Here is a 26,916-nt window from a genome sequence, read left to right on the forward strand (position 1 = left end):
TGAAGCACTATGTGACCCAATAGATTTAAATACAGAATAAGTAAATAATATTGCCAGTTAAATTGTTTGTATTTTTTTCTCTCCTTCTCAAGCCATGCATACAGTGTTTTAGACAAAAATGAATAATGGTTAGAAAGAAAAAATGGTATTTCTTTCTAGACAGAAAAGTTACAGGAAAGTATTGCTTTCCCATGTTTTAGCCAAACTATACTTAATAAATAAATAAATAAATAAAAATCTGAATTGAAGAGATAGAAAATAGTATATGATTAAATTGATTAGATCACCTCTGGAACAAATTCAGTCAAGAGCATTTGTGTTGCTATATACACTATCTACAAATCTTCAATACAAAATCTTCAATAGTTTTAATAGAGGGAGCAATTTAATAGAGAGAACACTTCTTTCTCTCATTCATTGCCTTGATAAGTCCCTCCATATATCTGTTTTTTATAAGGCATGGCTACATTTGCTAGTGTTATATCTGTAAAGAATGTGGCCTCTGTGTCACTGGCCCAGCCTTTGCAAAGAAAAATTCATAGAGAAGCAAAATACTGAGGAAGATGTTGTGCCTGAAAGCACAAGTTCATCCTCCAAAGCAACATCTATCCTTTGCTTTGTCAATTTTCCAACAACAGCTGCTAGTTATCTGTCATATTAACATGCTTTCAATATATTGTGCTTGAAGTAGCTGGACCCACTTGAAACCAATTTGAAAAACATGTTTATAGAGAAAGGCGAAGGAAATGACCTGTAACATTGTAGACACAATATGTTCTACATGAGAGCTCCATCGGTCGAGTTTATACCAACTCAGTTGTTTTATTATCATTCAACGTCTCCAGTTTTCATTTTGCTGCTGTTAGTAGACTGGAAATCAGAGGTATCCCAGACTTATATTCCCAATATTTTCTACGATTCTTTGGTCCCAGAGATGAAGCAGCAGTAAAACAGCCATTTCAGTGAGGAGCTTCACCCTCACATTCCTGTGTGTCTGCAGCAGCATGACTAAACCAGAATTTGTTTACTTAGTAGGTGAGTGAGAGGAACGAGCAAGCTGTTATTTCTTTTCTTTCACAGTTATGAAAAGACAAACATGATATTCAGAGTTAGTGCTACAGAATTTGGTGTAATATGACAGTTAAAAAGATTTCAGTTTTAATTATTTTGGATGTTAGGATGGCACTCTAGAATGTAATGAAGGAGAAAGAGTTGATGGAAAAAAATCATTCATCTTTTGTTCTACATAAAGTTATTAAGTTTATCCAGAAGTATTTCCACATTTGCTACGGTGCAGAAACTAAGGCTCTTGTCTTTAGTAATAGATACTTTTCATTCTTCGGATTACTGCTTGCTAATTTACAAACTTCATGTGCCAGTAAACTAAACAAATTGTGTCTTTCATGCAACTTTGAAGCTTAGAATGTAAACTGAAAACAATAATAATAAATTCCCTACAAATACTATATCTTTTTCCCCTTCCATAAAGAAATAGAAATATATGCATGCTTTTACATAAGTATTTGAGAAAAAAAATACTGCAGACCTGTTGCTGTCATTTGGCTATGATAATTTTGAATGTTTTGGTGGGATTGCATTTAAATTCTCAAGCCTAAGTCCAACATCTACAGAATCTTTTGTGTTTGTCCATGTGATTTTAAAATGGAAGTTACAAGTGACCAGTGGCATTTTTGAAATAATGAGTTATTCATAGTGTCATCTGACTAGGAGGAAAAAAAAAAAAAAGAAAAAAAAAAAAAAAGATTGACTAAAACACTTAGCTCTACACATTCTCTAACAGATGTTCAAGATGCTGTTGTTCTGCAGAAACATGCTTGTTTCAGTTGTGGTCAAAAACAAGCTGATCATAAACTTCTGATGCAATGCCATTATGGGAAAGCCACTGCAGTGCTACAATGTGTGACATGAAGAGTTGTCAAGAGTTAGGAAAATACTGATGCTAAAAGCAAAGTTTCTATTGATTCCTTTTCCAAAACACTTGTCTGGTAAGCCATGGTTAGAAGAAAAGTTGAGACTGAAACAACACAGAGCAAGACAGTAAGGAACAGAGCGTGTGCCTGGTTTAAACAAAAGCTTGTTTAATCCATCAAGTACTTTGTCTAGCAAAATCTAAGGTGTTCTAAGGTGATAGGATTATCTAAGGTGATAGGATTATTCCTCAAAACATCACAGAAAGGAAAATGAAGCCCTTCTTAAGCTAAGGGATAGTGCTGGTACATGAATAATTGAGTATCAGCTTATCACAAACAAATTCAGATTATTAATTAAAAGGCAGTTTCCAAACATCAGAAGAGGGATGATCAGGAAGTTTTCTTATGGGAGCAGAGGGAGCAACAAACTAAACAGACTTAAGGTGGCACTTGATATGTTTGTAAAAGAGATAACACAGTGTGATGCTTGAGAAAGCAAGGAACAAGGCTGGTTTGGAAGCACAGAGACCCTGTTCCAGCTGGGTCACTGCATTACACAGCTCCTGATCTTGAGGCATATATTAATCCAGAACATCAGGGGAAATAGATACAAGGCCAAATTTTTGTGTACATAGAACATCCTGTGTCTATAAATTACATTTTTTCCAGCTTTTACTATGTTCTGGCAACAGGGAGTATTTATTTAAATAATACTTATACAGCAAGTAAATGTGAGCACGTACAACTTGCAGGGTATCTGAGCATGCAAATACAAATCCCTAACTAATGACAACCACATTTTTTTAGACAGAACTGCATCCCCTAATGAACTGAAAATTTGCTGATAAAGAAGATGCAGGATGAGCTGTCCTCATCTCAGTCTCAGTTCTTATTCTCAGCCTGGATTCCCACTTCTTACTACACCTTCTGAATTTCTTATCTGTGTTTTACATCTGATCAGCCAGGTGAAAAAGAAAAAACAGCTGAAACTCAAGCAGCTTCAGTTTTTAAAGACTATTCCTAGCTTTTCTGGTCCATGTGTTGCAGCCAACTGCTTTGCCACCCAATTTGAACTACATTGATGCCAAGTCTTACAAAAGATGTTTCATATATATATATATATATATATATATATATGTATACAAATACACACACACACATATGTGTATTTCCAGCCCAGATGTCCTCATTTTGCTGACAGTAAAGCTTTAAGCCAAAGTAATTGTCTCATTTCTTCCACACCATATAATGGAAATGCTGAGCATATTACAGCAACCTTTAATATACCAGTTTCAACAGGCATATTAATTTACCCTGAATCTGCGGAAAACCCTACAGCAAGTTTGCATCAAAATTGCAGTGCTTTGCCCTGTGCCACATAGACTCATGAGCTCAAAAGCCTGAAATATTAGGCATCGCAGCTCCGTGCTCCATTTATTAGCACAGAGGTATTATACAGGTTTGGAAATGTCACCATCCCAACAGGCTCCTACAAATTCTACAAGAAGAAAAGTATGAACTATAACTCACCTTGAAGACAAATGCAAACTTCCCATCTGTAAAAAATCTTAGAAAGCCTATAAATCTACTCTTCTTTTAAATATCATGAAGCTCTGCACAGCAGGACCAATGAATCTTTATAGGATTTTTCCATTCAAAATGGAAATCAGATCACAATGATAGGATAAGGAAAAGCAGATCTTATTGTCCCCTTGGACCTAGGTAAAATTCCAGAAGTGCTTTTAGTCAACTCCCTCACCTACAACTTACACTGCCACTAAGTACATAACTGCCTTTGCCTATATATCACTTCTGGAACTGTAGATATTAATCAATCAATTAATTAGATTTAACACCAACGACAACAACAAAACAAATTTTACATGGCAGGAAAAAAAATGGCAGCAAAAGAGGGGGAAAGAATTCCTAAGCCTTCCTATCAGCACTCTGCTGCTGAATAGACAAAAAAACAGCTAACCAGGAGAGGAACTTCCTCTTTATAACTTATTTATTAATACATGTATATTCATATGTATTCCATATTCATACATAACTGTGTATATTTGTATATTTTATATCCAGCCATGCTCCTTGACCAGATCACATCCCTTCTGATGACACGTGCACCAAACCAGCAGCTGAGCTGCTGCACTGCATTGCTGGAGCCCTTAGTCACAGAGCATCACAGCTGTGACATACCAGCTGGAGAACAGAGCACAGGGCCTTGGGATACCTTCTGAACTACTTCCATGAAGCACTACAGCAACATTTCCACATCAAAATGTATCTTTTTTGAGAAAAAGTTTAAATAATTCACATAAAATATAAGGATTTCAGGTAGATGTGATGTTTCAGGAGGTAGCAGATCAAAGCATGGTCTCTCTCTCTCCTCCCTCACCCCTTCCCAGCAGATGTGATTTCAGGGTTGGAGAGTGGGAAATGCAGAGAAACACAAGTAAGAAGCAGCCATAAATTAGTAGCAAAAAGCCTCTGTCCGAAATTGGACCTGCATAGTCCCAGTGTTTGGGATAGCTGTATTACAATGTAGAGTTTTATAAACTGCTTCTAACCAAGTTGGTAAAAATAATATTGTTTCAATTATACTCCACCATTAAAAAAAAGGGGGGTTGGGAAGAGGGGAAGAACAATTCAATTTAACGATACAGACTTGCATGAGCATAATACAGCAGAATCTGGACACCGAATTTAAAGCCACTATCTTATCATCTCTAATGCCTAAACATTTCTACATGTATAGACCAATGTATTTCCCAGGAACATTGCTGTTTTATGTTCCACAGCTTGCTTCTTTTCCTTGACAAGACCACTTTCATACAAATTTAGCAGAATTGCATGACTGAATTAATTTCCAGACAAATTCATGAAAATAAGATTACACTATGTCTACATGAGAAAATTGTTTGCACTCCATATGTTTTTTTCTTTATACTGTGAAGTCTACCAGTTACTGAAAAATAGTAAATTATTCATTCTTGAGAAGCCCAGTTTTGTCTTTAGCCATTGACTTATTTCTGTGAATAAAAGGAGCTTTTTTGTCTAGACAGAAATCCATGCCTCAATCAGATTTGGTTCCACACACTTCAGTAGCATGAATTTGATTTCATTATTTTTTCCTATCTCACAAATAGCTAATAAAAATGCCTAAATCAGACAGGGTCTCCTCTAAATTTGAGCTTTGTTTACTTACATATTCACAGAAGAACAAACAGTGCCAAGATTAATTTGTTCAGATTAATTTACTACCCCGTACACTTAAAGTGAACGAGCTATTGCTATGATTTTTGCAACTAACGTGTTTTAATAATGACATCCCAGTATATATTATTAGTCAAACAAGTTGCTTTGGGAAGAGTTTAATGAACATTTCTTATCAACTAAGAACCATGAGTCTTTTGAAAGGGAACATATTGTTAAATGAGCAAATTGGTGTACAGAATACCTAATTTGTAACACTTGATCTATCTTTTTGGTTTCATAGTTTTTTCTTTGTTAGTCTGTATGTTTAACAATATGACACCACCAAATTATCTCCAAGCTCTGGTGGTAAAAAAGAAGAGGGAACTTATTTTACTGAAGACAGATAATTAGCTGAAGCCTCCTTGCTTTCAGTGGAGTTCCACTTTCTTCTGAAGCTTGTAAATTTATCTTTCTTCACTAAATGCAGACTAAGAAAATTTGTTCATTTCTACAGTCTTGTTTTTCTGAAATGGTAGAACTCCCTGACCTTTTCCCAGGTCTAGCAGTGGTTGATACAACCTGCCTTTCAGCAAAGGGCACCAGATTTCAAAATCATTCAGAGCTGAAGGTAATGTATCTAAGTGCTGAGCTTCAAACATTATCAAGTCACAAACAAGCTTCAAACATTATCAAGTCACAAACAAACATTATCAAGATCACAAACAAGCTATACAGGAGAAGAATGTTCATGATTTACCTCATCCACGAAGGACAATACACACAAATAACAAAACAGAACAGTAAATTACTCAGCAAGCTGTAAAAAGGAATTTCAGTTAAGCCTCAGTGTGGAATAGAGCCATTGCACTCAGTCCACTCTCTTCCTTGAACCTATCTTGCTGGTGTTTTTGATGCAGCCTAGACTCTCCCGTTACATTTAATCTCTCTTTACTCCCACTCATGGTCACCCTGCTGTGCTGTGTTAGCTCCAACACAACATCACTATCTGGATCACATTTAATGAGATGAAATGGAGATTCGTCTGCCTGTCTAAATCCATATGTTAAAACTGGAAGTGGATGATTGCACACTGACAGCCTGATTTACCCTCAGCCCCCTGTGGAGCCCAGAATTGGAACTGAGGAATACTGAGAAAGACAATGTGCTAACAACCCATATTAGATATCCTGGAGAGATGTCAGCAGTGGGCAGATACTCTTGTATCTCCTTACAGTATAGCTCTAGCACCCACTTCAGCAGCATCTGGTTCTGGCATTGATGGAAACATTATATAGGTGTAAATGGTGTGCTGATCCATACCAGAAAAGAAACTCATCAGATACAGCAAGAAGTTGAAAGACCTGGTTCCTATCAGTAAGGTGCTGAGTGTCTGGTTATTCTTGTACTTTTTTAGATTATGATCTGTTCAGTATAGGCATGATGTCTCACTACACGCCACGTGCTGATTTCAATGCCTTAAGAATTTTAAGGGGAGGGACCTTAAGTTTTTTGGATCTTTGAGCTGTTGCTGAGTCCTGCCATGATGCAGCCAGTCTTACAGATGCCAGAGTATGCTCGAGTATGAGAATCCACCACAGCCTTGTACATGGCATCCCAAGGACAAGCTAGTTAAACAGAAGACATCCATAACAAATGGCTGTGAGGTTAGTCCTAAATGCTTCGTTAAATGTCTTTTTTCTGCTTGGCACTAAACAGTTAGATTCTCGGTGCTTGGCTTCAGGGAATTCTGGCACTGCCAATACATTGCTTATATTTCAGTATATTTCACACTCTTTTCAAGCATGTAGGAATTCAAATAGAATGCACAAACATCCTCTAGCTAAGGATATAAAATATTTTCTGAACACTAAGCCATTCATTCAGTGGTCATATGATAAAGCTGGAATACATTCACTCTTAATCCTAAACAATGGTAAAAAAAAATCCCACAGGAGGTACCCTGCAAGAATCCACTGACCCTGCAAAATAACAATTACACATTTTGTTTCTCACCTGATGAGTCAATAGCAGAAGTATAAACACTCCTAAGTCATGAGACCTACCTCTGTGGTCCCTAGCCTAGACCTCATCACTCTCACTCTTCCCTCTCCCAGTTCCTGCTCACATGTTAAACTGCATCTACATGTATAATTGGGGTGAGGGAGAAGATACCTACACATAGCTACCAAAACAGTAGGCTATAAGCATGTCCGAAGGCACACAAGTTGAAAAATCCTTTGATGAATTACAAGATGCAATATTAATAATATATAAATACATAAAATAAATATATAAATAATATAAATTATATATACATATATAAATATAAATACGAATGTTTATTTATATAAATAATATATAAATACAAAGAAAATACCAGCAAAGTTTGGAGTAGTGATTCTGCTGATCCCAGCATCTTCAAAGTACTCTCAGAGGTCTTCAGAATATATTCAATAATGTCACTCTTCAAAACTAATATTAGCCATAAAAACATATTACTAAATAATGGTGGTGAGAGGGTCCCCATAATTCAAACACATGTGGCTGGTCTGGAGCACATGCTAGGATTTTGCTACATGACATCGAGACCTAGATGATTCTGTGATTCTGTGAAGACATACATAAACAGGGTTATGATTTGGGCATCGAGAAGTTTCTCACTGATGCTTTGGAAATTAATAAATATCAAACAGTATTAAGAAGGCAAATTTGTCAGTCCAAGATTATAAAAACTGGCAATATTTTGTGACTAAAAGATAGTAGACTTTTTCTTTTCTTTTTCTTTTTTTTTTTAATAGGTCAACAAACTATCTGATTCAAGATATCTATAAATATTGAGAATTCCTAGAAAAAGAGGTATTGTTTGGCATCAGACTTTTGGACTCAGTTTGACAACAAATGGGATGAAAGGCTTTAATAGAATGCTTCTTTAAAGGATGCTTCTGAAATGGTAACCCTGATGCATATTTTTTCCTTTTATCAGTTTGCACTTAACCTTCATAAGTTTTTCAAGTGGAATACCAGAGTATTTTTATTCCTAAAACCGAAGAAATCACTTCTTTATCATATCTTTATCATACAAATATTATACAGTTGGGAAGAAAAAAAAAAAACAAACAGTGCTTAGAGCTAGTTTATGAGCTCATCTAACAGTTAACCATCAATCCTGAGATGCAAAATGAAAAATTTAAATAATATTCCAGGTCATTGTTTGGTTGATTCCTTTTTGACCTAGTCTGTGATGGAAACAGAAAAGACTGTCATCAGAAATTATAATATTCAGAAATTCTTACCAGCTCACCAGCTCAGTAGCTTATGGCACTAATGCTGTGTCAGTGACTGGAAAAAGGAAAAAAAAAAAAAAAAAATATATATATATATATATATGTATATATATATCTCCAACTGCATGAAAAAATTATATATCTTAAAAGTAAACTCAGACATTGAAATCTGGCAGTCTTCTATTTCCAAGATGTTTCTCAGTGCTCAACAGGGAATGTTGACATTTGTTTGATTACTTCTTATGATCATTTATTCATTGCAAGATCTGGGCTTGATCAGCTTCACATTATTGTTGTTGCAGTGTTCATGGGACCAGACCATTTTATCTAATTCCGTAGATCTCATCAACTTTAAACTGAAGTTTCTGAAGACTTTGCAGTATTGTTTTGGCATTCTGTCAGAATAACTCCTGCTGTCATCCTTCTTAGAGACTTCACTAAGATTATTGCAGGGCAAGAGCCTGCAGTGCTACAAATTAGGTCATTAATTGTAAAGTAAGTTCAAACTGTATGATTTGGCAAACACAGCTTTTGAATAAGCAGGTTCAGTAGTTTTGGAATCTCCTTTTAAGAACATATTTATCATGGGTCATATTGTTAAGTATGAACTGCTGCATTTTTGGTACATTGATCTTTAAAGCGTTTTTATTGGATACTCTGTATATTAGGCTGCTGCAGCTTTACTGAGCTGACTCCAGAGAACCTCATTTTAAAAGTGCAGTGTCTGATGCCACAGTCATCCTTAAAATGGTCATCAACAATACAACTTTCTGCACTTTGAAACTGTCACTATATCTTTTATTCTGAGACTAATATATTTCATTTCCACACATTATATTAAACACATATATGCAGATTCCTGCAAAATAGCAGACATGGTGTCAGAAAACATCTTCAAGATTGTCTGTGTCTGAAACCCTGGAATCTACCAGGTCTCTTAGGTGTAACAGAATTGAGCTCAATTTTCATTTTTTATATATTTATACACTGATTCTTTTAGGGGCTGCCTTTCAAAAACATCAGTCACCTCAGGTCACAGCACCAGCAGACAATTAATGTAACATTTAATGCCAAGTACAAGTTAATGAAAATTAAGCAGATGCAAGCACTTAGCATGATACAAATCCACTATTCTCAGACATTTTAAGCACAACATGAAAGGAAAAAATAAAAATGTTTTTGTGTGACAACATTTTATACTATCTTGGCCTACAGGTCATTCCTACTGTAGTTAATTTAAAAGATGTTTACCTCTGATTCTCACATGACTAAATTAGAGAACATGCAAGAATCAGTGAATATATTATGTGAAGTACGTGTACAACTCTACTGTGACTAGAAATTTCTACACCTTCAGTTCTGCAGACATCTGATTTACTTGGAGAGAGGCAATTGAGCAGTGAACAAGTTTAGTACCTTTCCCCTTTGTTGGGAAAAAAAAGGATGATTCATACGTCCAAGCTGTATTTCCTCTTCCTCTGTCAGTCAGCCCCAGTCCATTTGGGAAAAGAGACAGAGCGGTGTGATTAAGATGACTGATCACGCTGCAACAACATCTTATAGATGTCTGCCATTACATAAGGTGATAATATAGTAAATAAATACAGTAAATAAATAAAAATAAAAAGTATAAAGTAAATAAAGGTTGTAATCCAGCACCCAAATTTTGAACAAAAATAAATAAATTAAAAATTCCACAAATAACAGAAAAGAACAAAATTAAATTAAGTTTCTCAAATCACAAGTTTATTCAGCTCAAGTAGTGAGATTCCTTAGCACTCTCCCCCCACACCTTTGAGAGTTTCAGCTGTTTTCACAGGTGTGAATTAAAACAAACATTAGAAATAGTATGCAAATAAAACATGGCCAAAGGAATAATCAGTCAGCTGATTAGTGGGTTGTTCTGGTGTATTTTTGATAAAAAGGAGGACAAAACAAATTTATAAAAGCAGCCTAGAAGAACTGAAAATGTGGTTTTCGTCTTTGAAATAATGTGGGCCTTCTTGGTTCTCCTGGGTGCTGCAGCTGTGTCTGCTTATCCGAACAATCTTGCTTTTGATGGGTATGTAATGACACAGAGTTTATATTTGCAGACCTTCTTCTCCATAAGCTAAAAGACTTTCATTTGACCTACCTTTTTAAAATCCACCTTTCTTTCTCCTTTCAGCCATATGGTGTTTCGTGTGATTCTACAGAATGAGGGCCAGGTGGAAATCATCAATTCCCTTGCCAGCAAAATGCAGGTAAAATAACTTGAGGAAGGAGCTCTATTGCATGCATAAAGAATGTTTCTTGTTTTCCTCAATTAATGAATATTTAATAAATAAATTAAAAAAAAACATGCTACTGAAATAAAGGCCTAATCCATTCATCGCATTAGGACTGTTTCTTCAGAAGAAACAGACAAGGCGGTAAAGCTAGTTACATAAATACATTCCAATGCCTTCCTAGAAAGTCCAGTTAACCCAGCTAGAACATCAAAGTGCCCACCAGGATTTATTAATTAAATAAGTTAATTTGAAATTATATATTCCTTGTAGAGTTCTTTCAAGAATGTATTAGATTAAACATGGAACTTCCAAGTATAAGAATTTTTAGCATTATAGGCAAAACGTTTTGTTCATGAAAATAATCTAAAAATCTGTGCTCCCAACAAATTGAACTTTTCTTTGGCCTCTAGCCTCTCCTGTCATCTTTTCTTCACTGACTTTGCTTTAAAGTTTTCTTTCTCTCAAACCAAGCTGCATTTTTTCATAGTGACCTTGATGTAGATATACGATGACATAATGACATGAGAAAAAACAATAAAGACAGCAAATGTGTTTTCAATATTTCTCTTCAGCTTTGATGTTGTAAAATAGCTGTTGGTGAAAAAGACACCATTATCTGTAGCATGAAAGGATGGTATTTTTAATGCAGTGCAGATGTGGAGAACTATCAGCAGCAGGCTAGTATAGCATGCTGAACCGGTACTCTATAGAAGAACATACTACTGGTATGTTGCTGCCAGTATTAAGAAAAGTAATATACCACGTTTGCTTCCAAGTCTGTAGGATAAAGAGATTGTTTTCTTTTAACCAAAGAAAAGATTACTGAGCTACCATTATTGTACAAAACAATCACTTAGGAGTGATGTAGCAGTATATACTGGAATAGTCATCTCACTTAAAGTTTCATGGTTTCTGAATATGCCTACCAGCCCCAATTTCATTTACTTTTAGGAGATGAAAGGCTGAAAAGGCACTAGGATGGTAAAACAGCTTTGTTCCTGTTGGCTTTTAATAGGTCTCTAATCTAGAGATCTTGAAATAATATCTGAAATAGTAATAGCACTGTCATTTATCCATTCTGAACTAAACAGCATCTTTCAAAGGCAGACTCCTCATACCAACTTCAGTGAAATGAGTCTTGAAAATACTTATACAGGCAACAGTCTTTCCCAGCTGATATATGTAAAGTATGTAAATAGCCATAGTCTCCCTCTACTATAGCTGGGAGGCCATTCCTGTCTAATGCTTATATACGAACACCTCAAATAGAACATGTACAAAGAATGAAAAAAGTCATAAAGATAACCATAAATTTTGCACAGCATTCAGAAATCCATATGTGTTCAGATGCTGTAGTAATAGAAAAAGACTGTTCAGGATACTCAGAGCAGACAATGTTCCATATGTTCTAAAATTCCATTCTCCTTTGCATCAGATTCTTTCAAATGAAGTTCAGAATATTCTTATGGATATCAGAGCTACCTTCCATTTGATTTACAACAATACTTGTTTTCTTCTGTTTCAATTTTGAAAACAAGAACACCTTTATGGCACACTTGAAATAACAGATTACAACTGTCCTACTAAGCCAAAAGTAAGGAATGGTAAGGTACTTAGTATGATCAAAGCATTAAAGAGTATTAAACAAAAGAAGGTGATAACAAAAATAAAATGAAGTAAATTATATCAATTATCAGAAAATTCTAATTGTCTTAAACTGGGATTACCAATTTATTGTAACATTAAGAAGATCTTGCTCTCTGCTTATATTATTTTAATTCTAAGATGATAATGTTTTGTTCAGACACCAAGGAGAGGGTATATTTAAATACCCTTATTTGGATTAGCAACCTTTACTCCAGCAAAGTATACTGTTTAGAGTCAAACGTACAAACATGTACTCTGTACAAATGTATGCACTTGCAACTAGTAACTGGTCAGAGGTGGAGCTCAATATCTGCACAACACTAACACTGCACTGTTCAGTCTCAGACTGGGGTCTTCTGTGAATTTATATGCCACATCTACTAGCAATATAAAGATCATCTTTACAATGAGTCAATGAGTTGGATTTTATAGGTGTGAGCATCCCTAGTCAGAAAACTAAGCACTGATTTTTGACACCGTGCAAGATCAGTGCAGTCCCTATTAAGTAACATAAAAGTTAAAAAATGGAATACACACAAAAATCAAGTTAATACTTGGTATTTGTGAAATTGTCACCACTGTTTCCAGAAATCTGCCGTATAAATTGGAGGATCAAATAAAATCTTGTTAATCAAGTTATGTTTAAAACTTAGGTCGATATTTCTGTCAAGCAAGACCAATTCAGTGTAATACAGGAATTAAATTTGTTGTACTAATCACAGTCAACATAACTATTACACATACACTTACCTAAAACTCACAGCCACATGTATTTATTTATTAGTTCATATATTTGTTTGGCCTTCTTTCAGGTTGATTTTTGGCAGCCAGACTATGTCACGCTGGTAAAGCCAAAAATGCAAGTTGATTTCCGAGTTGAAGCTGACAAGGTTTTTGAGGTTGAACATCTTTTGAAGGAAAACAAAGTGGAGTATAGGTAAGTTTGTTCTCACTACTGTATTTTGAGTGGGAGGAGATTAAAAACTGGGTAAAATGTGTTTAATCTTTTCATTATTGGTCAACTCATCTTCCTGTCACAAACTTTCTGCCTCCTGTGGATGCCTCTACTGCACTCAGATTTCCTGTGACAGTTCAAACAGACTGTACCTGCTCTTCATTAAAGGGATAAGGTGATATATTGATAGGGGTAGGAGACCAGAAGCAAGAACTTACTATCAGACATTTCCCCAAGGTGAAAGCTCACTGCAGTGCGCTGGGGACAAAAAGGGCTTACCATTAAGACAAAATGCAGCAAAGGTCTAGAAAGAGCCAGAAAGCGCATCAGAAAAGTTCACATGATACTATGAGTGAATTGAAGCCAGAAAATGGTGAGTCCCAAGAGCATTCATGAGAGGCTCCTCACTGAGTTGTCTAAGCTAGAAAACAATAGCTAGAGGGACAAAAACACAACAACTGATGACAAAAAAGAAGACAGCTGCTGGTGAAGGACCCAGGGAGTGAAGAGAACTGGACACAAGTCATATAGCAGATCCATGACAGTGATTTCTCCAAAGAAAGAGCAATTAAGCTCAAATATTTCAAAATGTAATACCCAGAAGTATTACCCAAAGGAGGAGTTACTATACATATGCTAGTTTTTCTTATGACATTATTGAACTCCCTCAGGTCCATGCACAAATCTTTTGATTGCAACAAGGGCCATAATGTCTGGAAGGTGTCCCTGACAAACTTTAGTGGAGTGTCCTTGTGACAATCCAAGCAGTTACACTTCTTTTGAAGTGCAGCTACAGTGCCATGGAAATGTCAGTGTAGTCATTTGCACTGTTTGTTCTGAAGGTTGGTGGTGCCTCACAAACTGGCCTCCTGCTCTTCCATACAAATCACAGATGATCAAGGACATACATGTATCTTGAACGAGTAAAAATTTGTAAGAATATTAAGACAAGCATTGGAAACATTAGAAAAGTTCATTTCCTTGATAGCCAAGGTTGAGATATTAGCAAAAGGTTCTCAAGACTATGCTCGGTGATGAGGTATACCTTTGTATAAGCCCCAGGAAAAGAGGAACAGGAGAAATTCAGCCAATGCAGTAGGATGCTGCATTTTTCTTACTGTGGTGTGTTGCTACTTTAATAGCCCACCTTACAAGTAGTAAAGTAGTTTGGAGGATGTATCATGCCACCCGCAACATGCATCTAAACTTTGGAAGCTTGGTTTAACAAAGAAATTAATCAGGCAAACATCTCAGCATTGCTGCAGGATGGTGCTGCAGTCTGTCTTTCAGTGCCAACAATTCAAGAAAGAGTTCTTTTCCTCTCAAGGCAGAGGCAATCTGGTAACATGAGATTAGTCCGAAGGAAAGAAGGCTGATTTCAGTTGCAGAGCTGGTTTCCTACATTCTGTTGTTTCAGCATTCTTCCTAAATCAAACTGTTGGCACCCTGGAGGTTTGCTGGGATGGCATTAAGTAGGCAGGTAATAGTTAGGATGAAGCTATTGCTCCACAAACATTGTCAGCAAGGATGAGGCAGGAAGTAGGTTGAAACTTGAACCTACTGTGTTATTTTCAAATGGGGGCCATAAATCAGGCCCCCATATTTCACTTCACATTCAACATGGCCTTAATTCTGGGCAGATTCTTAAATATCTAACTGGTTCTTGATTTCCTGCTAGTAAAGTGCATGTCTCTCTTTCCACTTTTCATGGTGGCTTATTGCAGAGTTCTGATCAACAACCTGAAGACTGCACTGGATGCTCAGTTTGACAGCAAAGCTCGTAGCACCAGTCACAGCTATGAAAAGTACAACACCTGGGAACAGGTAAAGTGTGGAAGTTCATCAGCTTGGTAACTTGGCCATCAGAATGGCTTCTGATATTCTTCCAGCCTTCTCCCCTTTTCCTCTTCTGTTCCATCCATTAATATGATAACTCCTTCTCCAAACTCTCTCTCTTCTCCTTCACTCATTACACAGCTAATCTGCACAACCCATCACAACCTATAAATATTTTCTCTACTGCTCCCAGAGTTGTGGGAAATTCTGGCAGAAATCCAGTGGGCAGGCTAACATGCTTCACTACCAATTTACTTTCCTTTTCCCTCTTTCTCCTATCTCTTCTGTTAAAAAGTGTTTCAGCAACAACTTGATTCTATCCCCTGACACAACTGTAGATCTTCATCTTCCACCATAAGCTCTCCCCTCTCCCTCCTTTCTTCACAGCCATGCTGATTTTTCCTGACACATAGTCTTGACCATGTCATCCCCCACTTTACATCTTTGCAGCGGCTCCTTAATCCATTGCATCACAGTTGCAAGTATGCAACCCGCAATTCTCGCATACTTGCATACTCACAAGTATGAGAATATCTCTTTCCTGTTTTTCCTTGAAAGAACCTTTCATTTCTGTGCTGATCTTTGGCTTACCTGTTACATTTTCAAACAATAAAATTTGTGCTTTCTCACCGGGTGATATTTATAGATCTACATGTATATAGAAATATATAGAACTATACATACAGAACTAAATAATTTTCCTCCTCCAGAACTCTCATAAAAATGATTCATTAATTAAATCCTGCTTCTATAAGGATATCTAAAAATAAGAACAAAAGCTTCTCTGACTCTGCTAAGGTTATAAAACACCATCATCCATAGTGTCGACTATTATATCTAATGTTCCCTTGCCAGTCTGTCTAGATCCATCTGCTGTTTCCTGTCTTAGTTTGTGACTCTTTGGGTAGAAATGCTTTTTTGTATGGATGTGATGACTTTTTTTGTGAACATCTGAAGGCACCTAGTACAAAGGGAGTCTGCTCAAATATTAAAATAATAAAGGCTAGTTCTTTCCCTTAAATAATGAATAGATTGAAGGACAAGCTCGACATCACAGGCAAAGCCCCCTCCTGCCAGCCTCCCCTTCCCAGGTGCCCTTACACAACAGATTTGAGGCCCTGGAGCTTGAGAGTCCGGTAGGTGAAGAAGAGGTAGAAGGTCTACCGAGGAGGGTGCCTAGGGCAAGGAAGTTGACTCCACGCCTCAGGACTACCTCCACCAAGACAGAAAGAAGGGTGATTGTTGTAGGCGACTCCCTTCTCAGGGGAACAGAGGGCCCTATTTGTTGGCCTGACCCCACCTGTAGAGAAGTCTGCTGCCTCCCTGGGGCCAGGGTCAGGGACATTGCCAGAAAGCTTCCCAACCTGGTTCTCCCCTCTGACTATTATCCTCTTTTGATAGTCCAGGCTGGCAGTGATGACATTGAGGAGAAAAGCCTGAAGACTATCAAACAGGACTTTAGGGGACTGGGATGGTTAGTGGATGGAGTGGGAGTACAGGTGGTGTTTTCGTCTATCCCTACGGTGGCAGGGAGGGAGGACACAGAAAGTCCACCTGATAAACACATGGCTCGGAGGCTGGTGCCAACACAGAAATTTTGTGGTTTTTTTTGACAATGGGGCACTTTACTCGGCACCCAGCCTGATGGCTGCAGACGGGTCCCTATCTCTAAGGGGAAAACAGATTCTAGGCCAGGAGCTGGCGGGGCTCATTTAGAGGGCTTTAAACTAGGTAAGAAGGGGGACAGGGCTGAAACAAGGCTTGTTAGAGCTGTGCCAAGGATAACAATGGTAAGGCTGGGAGAGAAGGCAATGGCCCAACTGAAGTGCATCTACACTAATGCACGCAGCATGGGTAACAAACAGGAGGAGCTGGAAGCCATCGTGCAGCAGGCAGGCTATGACTTGGTTGCCATCACGGAAACGTGGTGGGACCACTCTCATGACTGGAGTGCTGCAATGTCTGGCTATAGGCACTTCAGAAGGGACAGGCAGCACAGAAGGGGTGGTGGTGTGGCTCTCTATATTAGAGAGTGTTTTGATGCTGTGGAACTTGAGGCTGGGAATGATAAGGTTAAGTCACTATGGGTTAGGATCAGTGGGAAGGCCAACAAGGCAAGCATCCTGGTGGGGGTCTGTTATAGACCGCCGAACCAGGATGAGGAGACTGATGAAGAGTAGCTGACAGAAGTTGCGAAATCATCAGCGCTTGTTCTCGTGGGGGACTTCAACTTCGCAGACATATCCTGGAAGCACAACACAGCCCAGAGAAAGCAGTCTAGGAGGTTTCTGGAGAGCGTGGAAGATAGCTTCCTGACGCAGCTGGTTAGTGAGCCTGACAGTGGAGGTGCCCCACTAGACCTTCGGTTCACAAACAGAGAAGGACTGGTGGGAGATGTGGGGGTTGGAAACTGTCTTGGGCAGAGTGACCATGAAATTGTAGAGTTCTCCATTCTTGGAGAAGCCAAGAAGGGGACCAGTAAAACCACAGTCTTGGACTTCTGGAGGGCTGACTTTGAACTGTTCAGGACACTGGTTGGCAGAGTCCCTTGGGAGGCGGTTCTGAAGGGCAGAGGAGTCCAGGAAGTCTGGGCACTCTTCAAGAAGGAAATCTTAATAGCTCAGGAGTGGTCTATCCCCACATGCCCAAAGACAAGCCAGCGGGGAAGAATATCAGCCTGGCTGAACAGAGAATTGTGGCTTCAGCTTAGGAGAAAAAAGAGGTTTTATACTCTTTGGAAAAGAGGATGGGCCACTCGGGAGGACTATAAGGATGTTGTAAGGCTGTGCAGGGACAAAATTAGAAAGCCCAAAGCTCATCTGGAGCTCAATCTGGCTACTGCCATTAAAGACAACAAAAAATGTTTTTACAAATACATCAACACAAAAAGAAGGACTAAGGAGAATCTCCATCCTTTACCGGATGTAGGTGGAAACTTAGTTACAAAAGATGATGAAAAGGCTGAGGTGCTTAATGCCTTCTTTGCCTCAGTCTTTAGCATCAAAACCAGTTGCTGTCTGGATACCCCGTATCCCATACCCTGAGCTGGTGGAAGGGGACAGGGAGCAGGATGTGGCCCTCACAATCCACGAGGAAATGGTTGGTGACCTGCTACAGCACTTAGATGTACCCAATTCGATGGGGCCAAATGGGATCCACCCAAGGGTACTGAGAGAACTAGCAGAAGAACTGGCCAAGCCACTTTCCATCAGTTATCAGCAGTCCTGGCTATCAGGGGAGGTCCCAGTCAACTTGCAGCTAGCAAACGTGACACCCATCTACAAGAAGGGACGGAGGGTAGACCCAGGGAACTATAGGTCTGTCAGTTTGACCTCAGTGCCAGGGAAGCTCATGGAGCAGATTAACTTGAGTGTCATCATGTGGCACTTACAGGGCAGCCAGGTGATCAGGTCCCGTCAGCATAGGTTTAGGAAAGGCAGGTCCTGCTTGACGAACCTGATCTCCTTCTATGACAAAGTGAAACACTTAGTGGATGAGGGAAAGGCTGTGGATGTGGTCTATCTTGACTTCAGTAAGGCTTTTGACACTGTTTCCAACAACATTCTCCTCAAGAAACTGGCTGCTCATGGCTTGGACCGGCGCATGCTTTATTGGGTTGAAAACTGGCTGGGTAGCTGGGCCCAAAGAGTCATGGTGAATGGAGTCAAATCCAGCTGGAGGCCGGTCACTAATGGAGTCCCCTGGGGTTCAGTACTGGGGCCAGTCCTCTTTAATATCTTATCGATGATCTGGATGAGGGGATCGAGTGCACTCGCAGTAAGTTTAAGGGATGACAAGACCATAATCTCTAAATCCTATGTAGGGTCAGCATTCAAAAGGTTTTGTAATCCACCAACCAGACTCCAATGACATGAAGTGCTAGATAAATTCATACCAGAAAATACTAATTCAGGCAGTCATTGCAATAACTTGAGAGGTTGAGATGTCTGCAATGAACCATGGTCACTGGAGGAAAAAAAAAAAAAAACAAAAAAAACACGATATATAACTTTAGTTTAAGTAGGAATTAATTCTTAGAAATCTATAAACTCTTCTGGCTAGTTACTCTGGACCTGAGGACAGAGACATCAATAAATTATTAATTTCTATTATTTAAAAATATATCCTTATTAAACAGATAGCTGCTTGGACTGAGGATATTACTGCTCAGAACCCAGACCTTGTTTCTCGAAGTGTAATTGGGGAAACATATGAAGGACGGCCAATGTACCTTCTCAAGGTAAGTGCTTTGATTTCTCTATATTTTGTGCACTACTTATACTATAAATTTAGCAACACTCCTGTGAGCCATGTGAATGGTCTATCTCTATAATCTCTCCATCTGGCATTTGCAAATCCATTTGCTCTAACAGGATCTATAAATGTTGGGCTATCTAGCAACAACAAATTTGTTTGTATCTTCATCAGGTACAATTTTTTGGAATAACTTTTATGAAAAAATAAGATACAATTAATTAAATACGGATGAGAGAATTAAGATTATTCACCCAAAATTGCATCAGCATCTCTTATCCAACCAAACAAGACCAACTACTAGAAACACTACAGGAAATATAAGTGCAGAATAATCAAATAATCGTGGGAGAGAAGGCTTATCTGCATTAATACAAATAAAATCATTATGATTGTATGGTGTTAGCTTGAATATCACAGTCAGCTACAGTTGAGAACACTCCATAGACTTTCATTTAATCAAGGAATGCTACATTTATATGAAGTTTCACACTCTTTAGGTCAACATGCTGTCTGACTTATTCTACATACAAATTATCTCATTTGGAATCTGTTTTATCTTGTTTTTTATCCATAGTTGGGAAAAAGTGGTACAAATAAGAAGGCCATCTTTATGGATTGTGGTTTCCATGCAAGAGAGTGGATCTCCCCTGCTTTCTGCCAGTGGTTTGTGAAAGAAGTCAGTAAGCTTAACAATCAAAATGTGCTTTACAAAACGCAACTATTTTTAACTACTTAAACTAGATCTTAATATCTCGCCCTGTAATCTTTGAGCATCTTAAGACTATGTGAGCATGTGTAAGTAACAACTAAAAAGGTTACTTATAGTCTGTAAATTCATCTTTGTACCTGTAGTCAGAGGAAGGTGAGAGACAAGTAAACAAGTCTAGTAATACTATAGTTATGTAGTCATGTTCTTTACATAGTCATAACGAACAGGAAAAAGGGAAAGTTCAGGGACATGTCAGAAAGCATCCAAATGTGTCAAAATAGCTGCCTTCTCCAGAACCAGGTGCTGGATTCCCTGCAAGCAGTCTTTCTCAGTAGGACAACAGGAATGATGGAAACCTACCCTCAGCTAAGCACAGTCAGAATGCACTGAGGAATGCACTCAAGAGGAGGAAGATTATAGTTTAAGCTCCCTAAACTCCACTTAGGAATAGGGAAATGTGTATATTTCCCTTTGAGCTGTCATGTTAAGTTGCACAGAATGGCTTCTAAAACATTAAAATATATTCAAGAAAGCCTCACAGGTGCAACTGGCTTCACTTCAGGCTGGGACGCTTCAGGCCATAAATGAAAAAAATTACCTCATATCTCTTTTCCTTCTCACCATCACCAATATAAAGCAGGTGGGAGTTATCAAACATTGCACAGTCTTCTGTAAAGAAAATAGGTACATTCTTCTTCGGGTGGGGAGGGGAAGGCCGGGGAATCGATCATCTTATCAGAACAGCTTACTGATCGAATCTCAAATTTTGTAACAATTTCTGCTTGAAGATTTAAAACGAAACTAAACAAACAGAATGAGTAGCTGGAATTTAAAACCCAAATAAAGGAAAGCCAAAGTACTTGAATAAGCCATGCTGGCAAAGACATTGGTGGCAAGTACAATCTCCATCTTCCCAGACAGCCATGCGGTTTTGTGTAATGAGTAGTAGAAATTGAAAGTGACATGTCAGTGGAGTCAATGGGAATGTTATTTCATTATCTCCCAAAAAGGCTGCAGACAGCCTTATGTGCTACCATTTTTCTCACAGCTGTAGTGATGTGAATTGCTGACATTTTTACCAGATGATCACTTAATTCATGGATGTGCCTGACACCAACAGAGGCTCTGCACAGTGGATTCAAGTGTAGATAGGTAGGAACACTTTAAAAGCACAGTCCTCTGAAAACCATCAGTGGTTCACCTGGGATTGCTTCTAGACATAAAAGTCAAAAACTACAGAAAAAACATGAGCAAGGTAGATTATCATATGTATCTAAAAGGAAAGAAAAGAAAAAAAAAAAAAAGGCAAAAAACAATAAACAAATAACAATAAAAAAAAGGGGGGGGTAAATTCTAGTGATCTAATATCGCTTTTCTATCCAACTTGTCTGCTTCCTAGTTACAGGAAAATAGATGCCATTCTCCATTGCATTGCTCCTTATGTTTTCCTTTATACCTGTATAGAGTAAAGGAATCATGGGCTCACCAAGCCTCTTAGAGCAAATCTCCATGATTAATGGAAATTCAGTTGACATTGACTTAAATCTGTGAACAAGCATACATAGTGCCAGGTCATGAGCAATCAGGATATGTTCTTATGTACATTATTCAATGTATGTGACTGGAAAAGTGCAAGAAAAAATGTGCCACCCTAATAATACATGTACCTGACATTATGACTGGAAATGTGTAAGGATGTTCTCTGAAATATGCTTTTTAATTCTTGTTAGTTCTGAAATTTGTCTATACAACAGATACCAAAAACAGGAAATGATTTGAAAATAAATAATTTAAAATAAAAACAAACCTTTAAGTTGACAGGATGTAGTAAAGATATATGGACCGGCACTCTGTTCTGTCTTTAAACAAGAAATTAGTAGATGGTAATCTCTCCCCAGGGATTTATTATCCTGTTCAAAAATCAACACTGCTTTAGCATGTAATTTATCCACCAAAGTAAGATGGCTCTCCAACAGCAGTGTGGTATGAGTCAGTCTAAATCATCTAGGTATATGTAACATCAGAGCTGCCACTTCACACGGTGGAGTGACCTGCATGACTTTGCCCACCACATTAATTCCTGATCTAGACCCAGGCATTTAAATGCATACAGGAGATGTTTTCATCCCATAAAGATATCATCAATTCTTTCTAACTCTCTCCAACTAGGCTGTTGAGACCTATGGAAAAGATAATGTCATGACCAGACTTCTCAACAACCTGGACTTCTATGTTTTGCCTGTTCTTAATATTGATGGTTACATTTACACTTGGACAAATGTAAGTACATTCTTCTTTCTCAAAAAAAAAAATAAAAAAATCTGGCTGTCTAAGCCAATGGTTAAAACTTTTCTTACTTTTGATCTGCATTTCACCATTTTATTTTAGGACCGTATGTGGAGAAAGACACGCTCTAAAAATTCTGGTAGCTTTTGCATTGGTACTGATCCCAACCGGAATTTTGATGCTGGCTGGTGCAGTAAGTGTCTCCTAACAGTTGCTGCAACAATCATACAGGAATACAATAGCCAAAATATTTAATTATAGGTTTTCTCCTACATGTTGGTCCATCTCATTTTTGAGTCAAGATCACCAATATAGCACTGTAGAATATCTTGTATTAAATTTGGGGGCAATATGGGGAAAAAACAGTCCTTGTTTACTAGTGTCATCAGTATGGCTACTTCCATGAACAGAAGAGTTCAGAACAGAAGCCAGAATAGTTCTATTTTGATTGGTTTCACTCAGTGGAGAGGGGTGCCTTTTGAGTGGTTCTCACCTCACTGGCTCCCGGAAGCATCTTAGAGCTGAGGGAGATATGCAAGGAAAAGATTAAGTACTGAAGCAAATGATTTCCAAAACATTTAGACAAAGTAGGGCTTTGCATCAATACTCATGTCTTTTCCCATATGCACACAATACATACTACAGAGCATATTTACTTAATACTATGTCACGTTCTCCAGTGTCTTAACTATGCAAGAAGAAATTCTCTCTTCTGATATGTGTGTGTCAGTAGGATTTCCAAGTCATATTTATGAAAGTGGTGTAGAATCACTCTCTTAACAACCAACATTTTTGTTAAATATTCATTAAATTTACTATTTTTTTTCCAGGTATTGGGGCCTCAAGAAGACCCTGTGAGTCCACTTACTGTGGCTCTGCACCTGAGTCTGAAAAGGAGACCAAGGCTTTGGCTGATTTTATTCGTGAACATCTTTCTACAATCAAAGCATATCTGACTATTCACTCCTATTCCCAGCTGCTACTGTTTCCTTATTCATATACTTACAAATACCCAGAGAATTATGAGGAACTGGTAAGTAGAAGCTCTTTGTCATTTTGATATAATGAAAAGAATAAGAAAAAATCACTCGCTGTTTAGGTCTGTAAGACTTCAGGCACTTAGCTGCTCTTGGCTTGGACAGGCATACACTTTGTTGGGTTAGAAACTGGCTGAGTAGCCGGGCCCAAAGAGTTGTGGTGAATGGAGTCAAATCCAGGTGGAGGCCAGTCACCAGTAGAGTTCCCCAGGCCTCAGTACTGGGGCCAGCTTTCTTTAACCTTTATTGATGATCTGGATGAGGGGATCGAGTGCACCCGGAGTAAGTTCGCAGATGACACCAAGTTAGGTGCATGTGTTGATCTGCTTGAGGGTAGGAAGGCTCTGCAGGAGGATCTGGATAGGCTGGACCGATGGGCTGAGGTCAGCTCTATGAAGTTCAACAAGGCCAAGTGCCGGGTCCTGCACCTGGGGCACAATAACCCCAACCACTGGGTGATGAGTGGTTGGAAAGCTGCCTGGCAGAGAAGGACCTGGCAGTGATGGTTTATAGTCGTCTGAAATGAGGATGAAATAGCTAGGGAAAAATGAGGACGTTTTTGTCAAAACTGTTACTAAAAACAGTTACACACAGAACAGTTGGAAAAATAAAATCAGTTCTGAGGCCTTTCTAAAGAGGCCTCAACTGAAACACACCTTTTATGTGGAAGAAGAGGGGATCAATATTGTATTTTAAGTTACAACAACTCTTTTATCTATCCAAGATTAAGGACACACCCTAGTACCATTTACATAAGATAAAACAGTCTGCAGTATAATCTAGGGAAAAAAAAAAAAAGAGTGAGGTTAAAAATATTAAATCTATATAAAAGTTGCAAACATTTTATAAGGCCAATAATCAACAATCAGGAATAATAAAATTACCTCAGTTCTTTGGCATAATAGCAGCTAGAAGCTGTTGGCAGGGAAAGCAGCATAGCAAAACAAAACAAACAAATCTTGATTCCCCCTCTTTTCAGGATGCTGCCAACAGGCATCCAAGGCAACAATATTAAGTGTGCCGGTCTGCTGTGGAGGCTTGACAGATTTATGATCTCCCAAGTAGATGTCATAATTTCAAAGCACAAATGAAAGCTGGGGCCAACAGTGAAGTTTCTTGTTGCATTTTTTTACAGCCTAAAAAGAGAGGACGAAATCTACATGAAAATTTTGCCTTCTCAATTTATTTTGCAGAAGGTTTTAATTGTAATTATTCCAGGGAACTAAAGTAACTTCTTGTCTTCAGTTTTTACAAAAGTATTAACATTTCACACATTGCAGTTCAGTCTCAAGTAATAAACAACATAAAAACCTTGAGCTGCTTTATTGTCAAGATCACAAAGTTCCCATGTGTTAAAAAACTGTATGACATTCTGCCCAACTATTTGAACCAAGAGCAAATGTGATGAAACATAACTAAAAGTACAGCATGTTTCTCACAGTATTAAATCAAAAAAGTTTACATCAACAGCCCAGTATTAAAAAATATAGTAAATCCTATCCATTAAAACAATCCTTAACAATAAGAACTTATGTGATTTTTCTACATTTTCACATTCTTTTATCAAATTATAATTTTGTATTATCAATGCTCTACTCCAATATACGATTTAATGAATCACCCTATCGTTCTGCAGTTTTGAGCAGTAAGAATTCTCTTCCTGCCATAGAGAATGAGTCTACAATTACTATTCAGCATAAAAAGTTAAGAATGCTTAAGAATGCAAACTGTATATTTCTCTTCAACCATTTGATTTAATTTCATAAGTGAGTCTTTTCACTGTCACTTTACCTTATATTTTATATTGAGCCCAATGATCCCAGACGGCATTCCATTATTTTCCTTTACAAAGCAATCATGAACCTCACCATCATGACAAGGTGACCCACTGAGGTGTTTTCATGTCTTAATTACAGGAAAACATTTCTTCTACTGGTGATCCCAACAAAAAGACAGTGTGGTCCCAGAGAGGTTCAGCTTCTGTAGTATTTTACTTTAAAAAGATTTTTTTCTTGCCAAAAGTCCTTTTGAAGAATAAGATCAGAGTATCATCCAATCAAGCTTGCCTATAGTTGGGGTTATTAAACAAAAAGATCCCAATTCACTCCCACACCAGTGAATTAAAATGCTGACTTCCACAAGCTCTGGGTCAGGTTCAAAAGTGCAGCTTTTCAGGCTACTTCAAATAACTAAAGCACATTAATCTGAGTTGTGACTAAATAAATTTAAGAATTTTCCATCAACAATTGTATTTGCTTAAAATGATACACCTACAAAGAGAGATATTATGTTGCATGCCAATCATTATTTCATGTCTAAATTTACTATATAGATTTGGAATTTAGGGAAATCTGAAAAATTAGATTCTCAACCTTTCATATAAATTGTTCAGGCAAATAAGAGGACCATAAGTCAATTGTCAAATGAAGAAGCAAAAATTATAGTGCCATTATATTATCTTAAATATTATTTTTACTCTGACATATGTAATAAATTATAGGAAATATAACTACAATTTCTTATCTCTTTCAGTGAGCAGCTTGACATGGTTAAACAAAATTTCATGTCTGCTTATCATTAATAACATTATGTTCTGTTGTATTTAATTAAAGGTAGCATAATACACTGGGCTTTGTGCTGCATTCCAATGTCTGAGATACAAATGGCACAAAAATTGAGTCATTTGAGATTGAAAACACTAAGCCTACAGAAGAGAAAGATGTAGAGAAGGCTTGTACCTTCCTTTCATGCAAGAGTATTGAGCAGCGTCCAATATCCTTGGGGCTTAAAAGACTTTGTTTGCTCACTGCCTCAAGAAACCACCAGAAAGCATAAAACTATTCTGGTTTTGATTTCTCAGGTAGAAAACGGCACTCTGTGAGTCCCAGACATCCTTTATGCTTCATCCTTCATTGCTATAGATAATCAGAACAACTTCTAATTTATTGCAACTTGCTTTGAGTGGAGGATTAGGACTATCCTTCAGCCACCCCCAGTACTAGGCTGTAAAACAGGTGATGAAAGTCACAAGTGTCTATTGCTTCCCAAGCCTTTACATCCTTCTGCTCAGAGGTAGGAGGAGCTTGAAGATCTCAACCCCATGGTACGCAAGAATTTTCCCCCAGTTCTTCTCCCTGCAATTATGGTTGGGTGGTTTTGTTTGTTTGTGTTTTTCCCTCCTGGGATGCTACACAGAACTTTCACCGCTATCCAAACAATATTTGAACAAATACAAACACCCAAGACAGGAAAATCTAGGTCAGAATTTCTCAGAAGTTACACAATATTCCTGTGATGACTCCTTGAAATAAATATGTACTCTGATTTGGTGGATCACATTTTGCTTGCTTCATAATCCTCACTTGTCTCGTTCTTTACTATACCCCAGAGAGCTACCCTGCACACAGAATACATGCTTGAATCCATCTCCTGCTGAGAACAGAAGCATTAGCTCTTCACAATTAAAAAAATGTGCTTGGCAAGGCCAGGATCTCTCTCCACCCCAA

At 37.9% G+C, this 26,916-nt stretch overlaps 1 protein-coding gene and 1 long non-coding RNA gene across 6 annotated transcripts in view; one reads left to right on the top strand and one right to left on the bottom strand.

Annotated features, from left to right (window-relative positions):
- CPB1 (carboxypeptidase B1) overlaps positions 1-26,916 on the top strand; it is a 73,712-nt gene that overhangs the window by 40,765 nt on the left and 6,031 nt on the right. For 4 of the 5 annotated variants that reach the window (XM_068692392.1, XM_068692391.1, XM_068692394.1 and 1 more), the window contains 8 exons: positions 10,581-10,656; positions 13,143-13,267; positions 15,010-15,109; positions 19,260-19,361; positions 19,953-20,054; positions 22,257-22,367; positions 22,476-22,566; positions 23,204-23,406. In XM_068692392.1, coding sequence (XP_068548493.1) covers positions 10,585-10,656; positions 13,143-13,267; positions 15,010-15,109; positions 19,260-19,361; positions 19,953-20,054; positions 22,257-22,367; positions 22,476-22,566; positions 23,204-23,406 — 906 coding nt within the window. In that variant the 5' untranslated portion in view covers positions 10,581-10,584. Of the gene's footprint in view, positions 1-10,348; positions 10,476-10,580; positions 10,657-13,142; positions 13,268-15,009; positions 15,110-19,259; positions 19,362-19,952; positions 20,055-22,256; positions 22,368-22,475; positions 22,567-23,203; positions 23,407-26,916 lie in introns of those variants that run through there. The other variant, XM_068692390.1, reaches the window with a different exon arrangement.
- Positions 4,418-24,593, bottom strand: LOC137861243 (uncharacterized). The gene is made up of 4 exons (XR_011099487.1): positions 24,295-24,593; positions 9,830-19,087; positions 8,423-8,468; positions 4,418-7,736 (listed from the first exon to the last, which is right to left on the bottom strand). It is a non-coding gene; the product is annotated as an uncharacterized lncRNA (long non-coding RNA).

Source organism: Anas acuta, chromosome 9, assembly GCF_963932015.1.
Source record: "Anas acuta chromosome 9, bAnaAcu1.1, whole genome shotgun sequence".
NCBI lineage: Eukaryota > Metazoa > Chordata > Aves > Anseriformes > Anatidae > Anas > Anas acuta.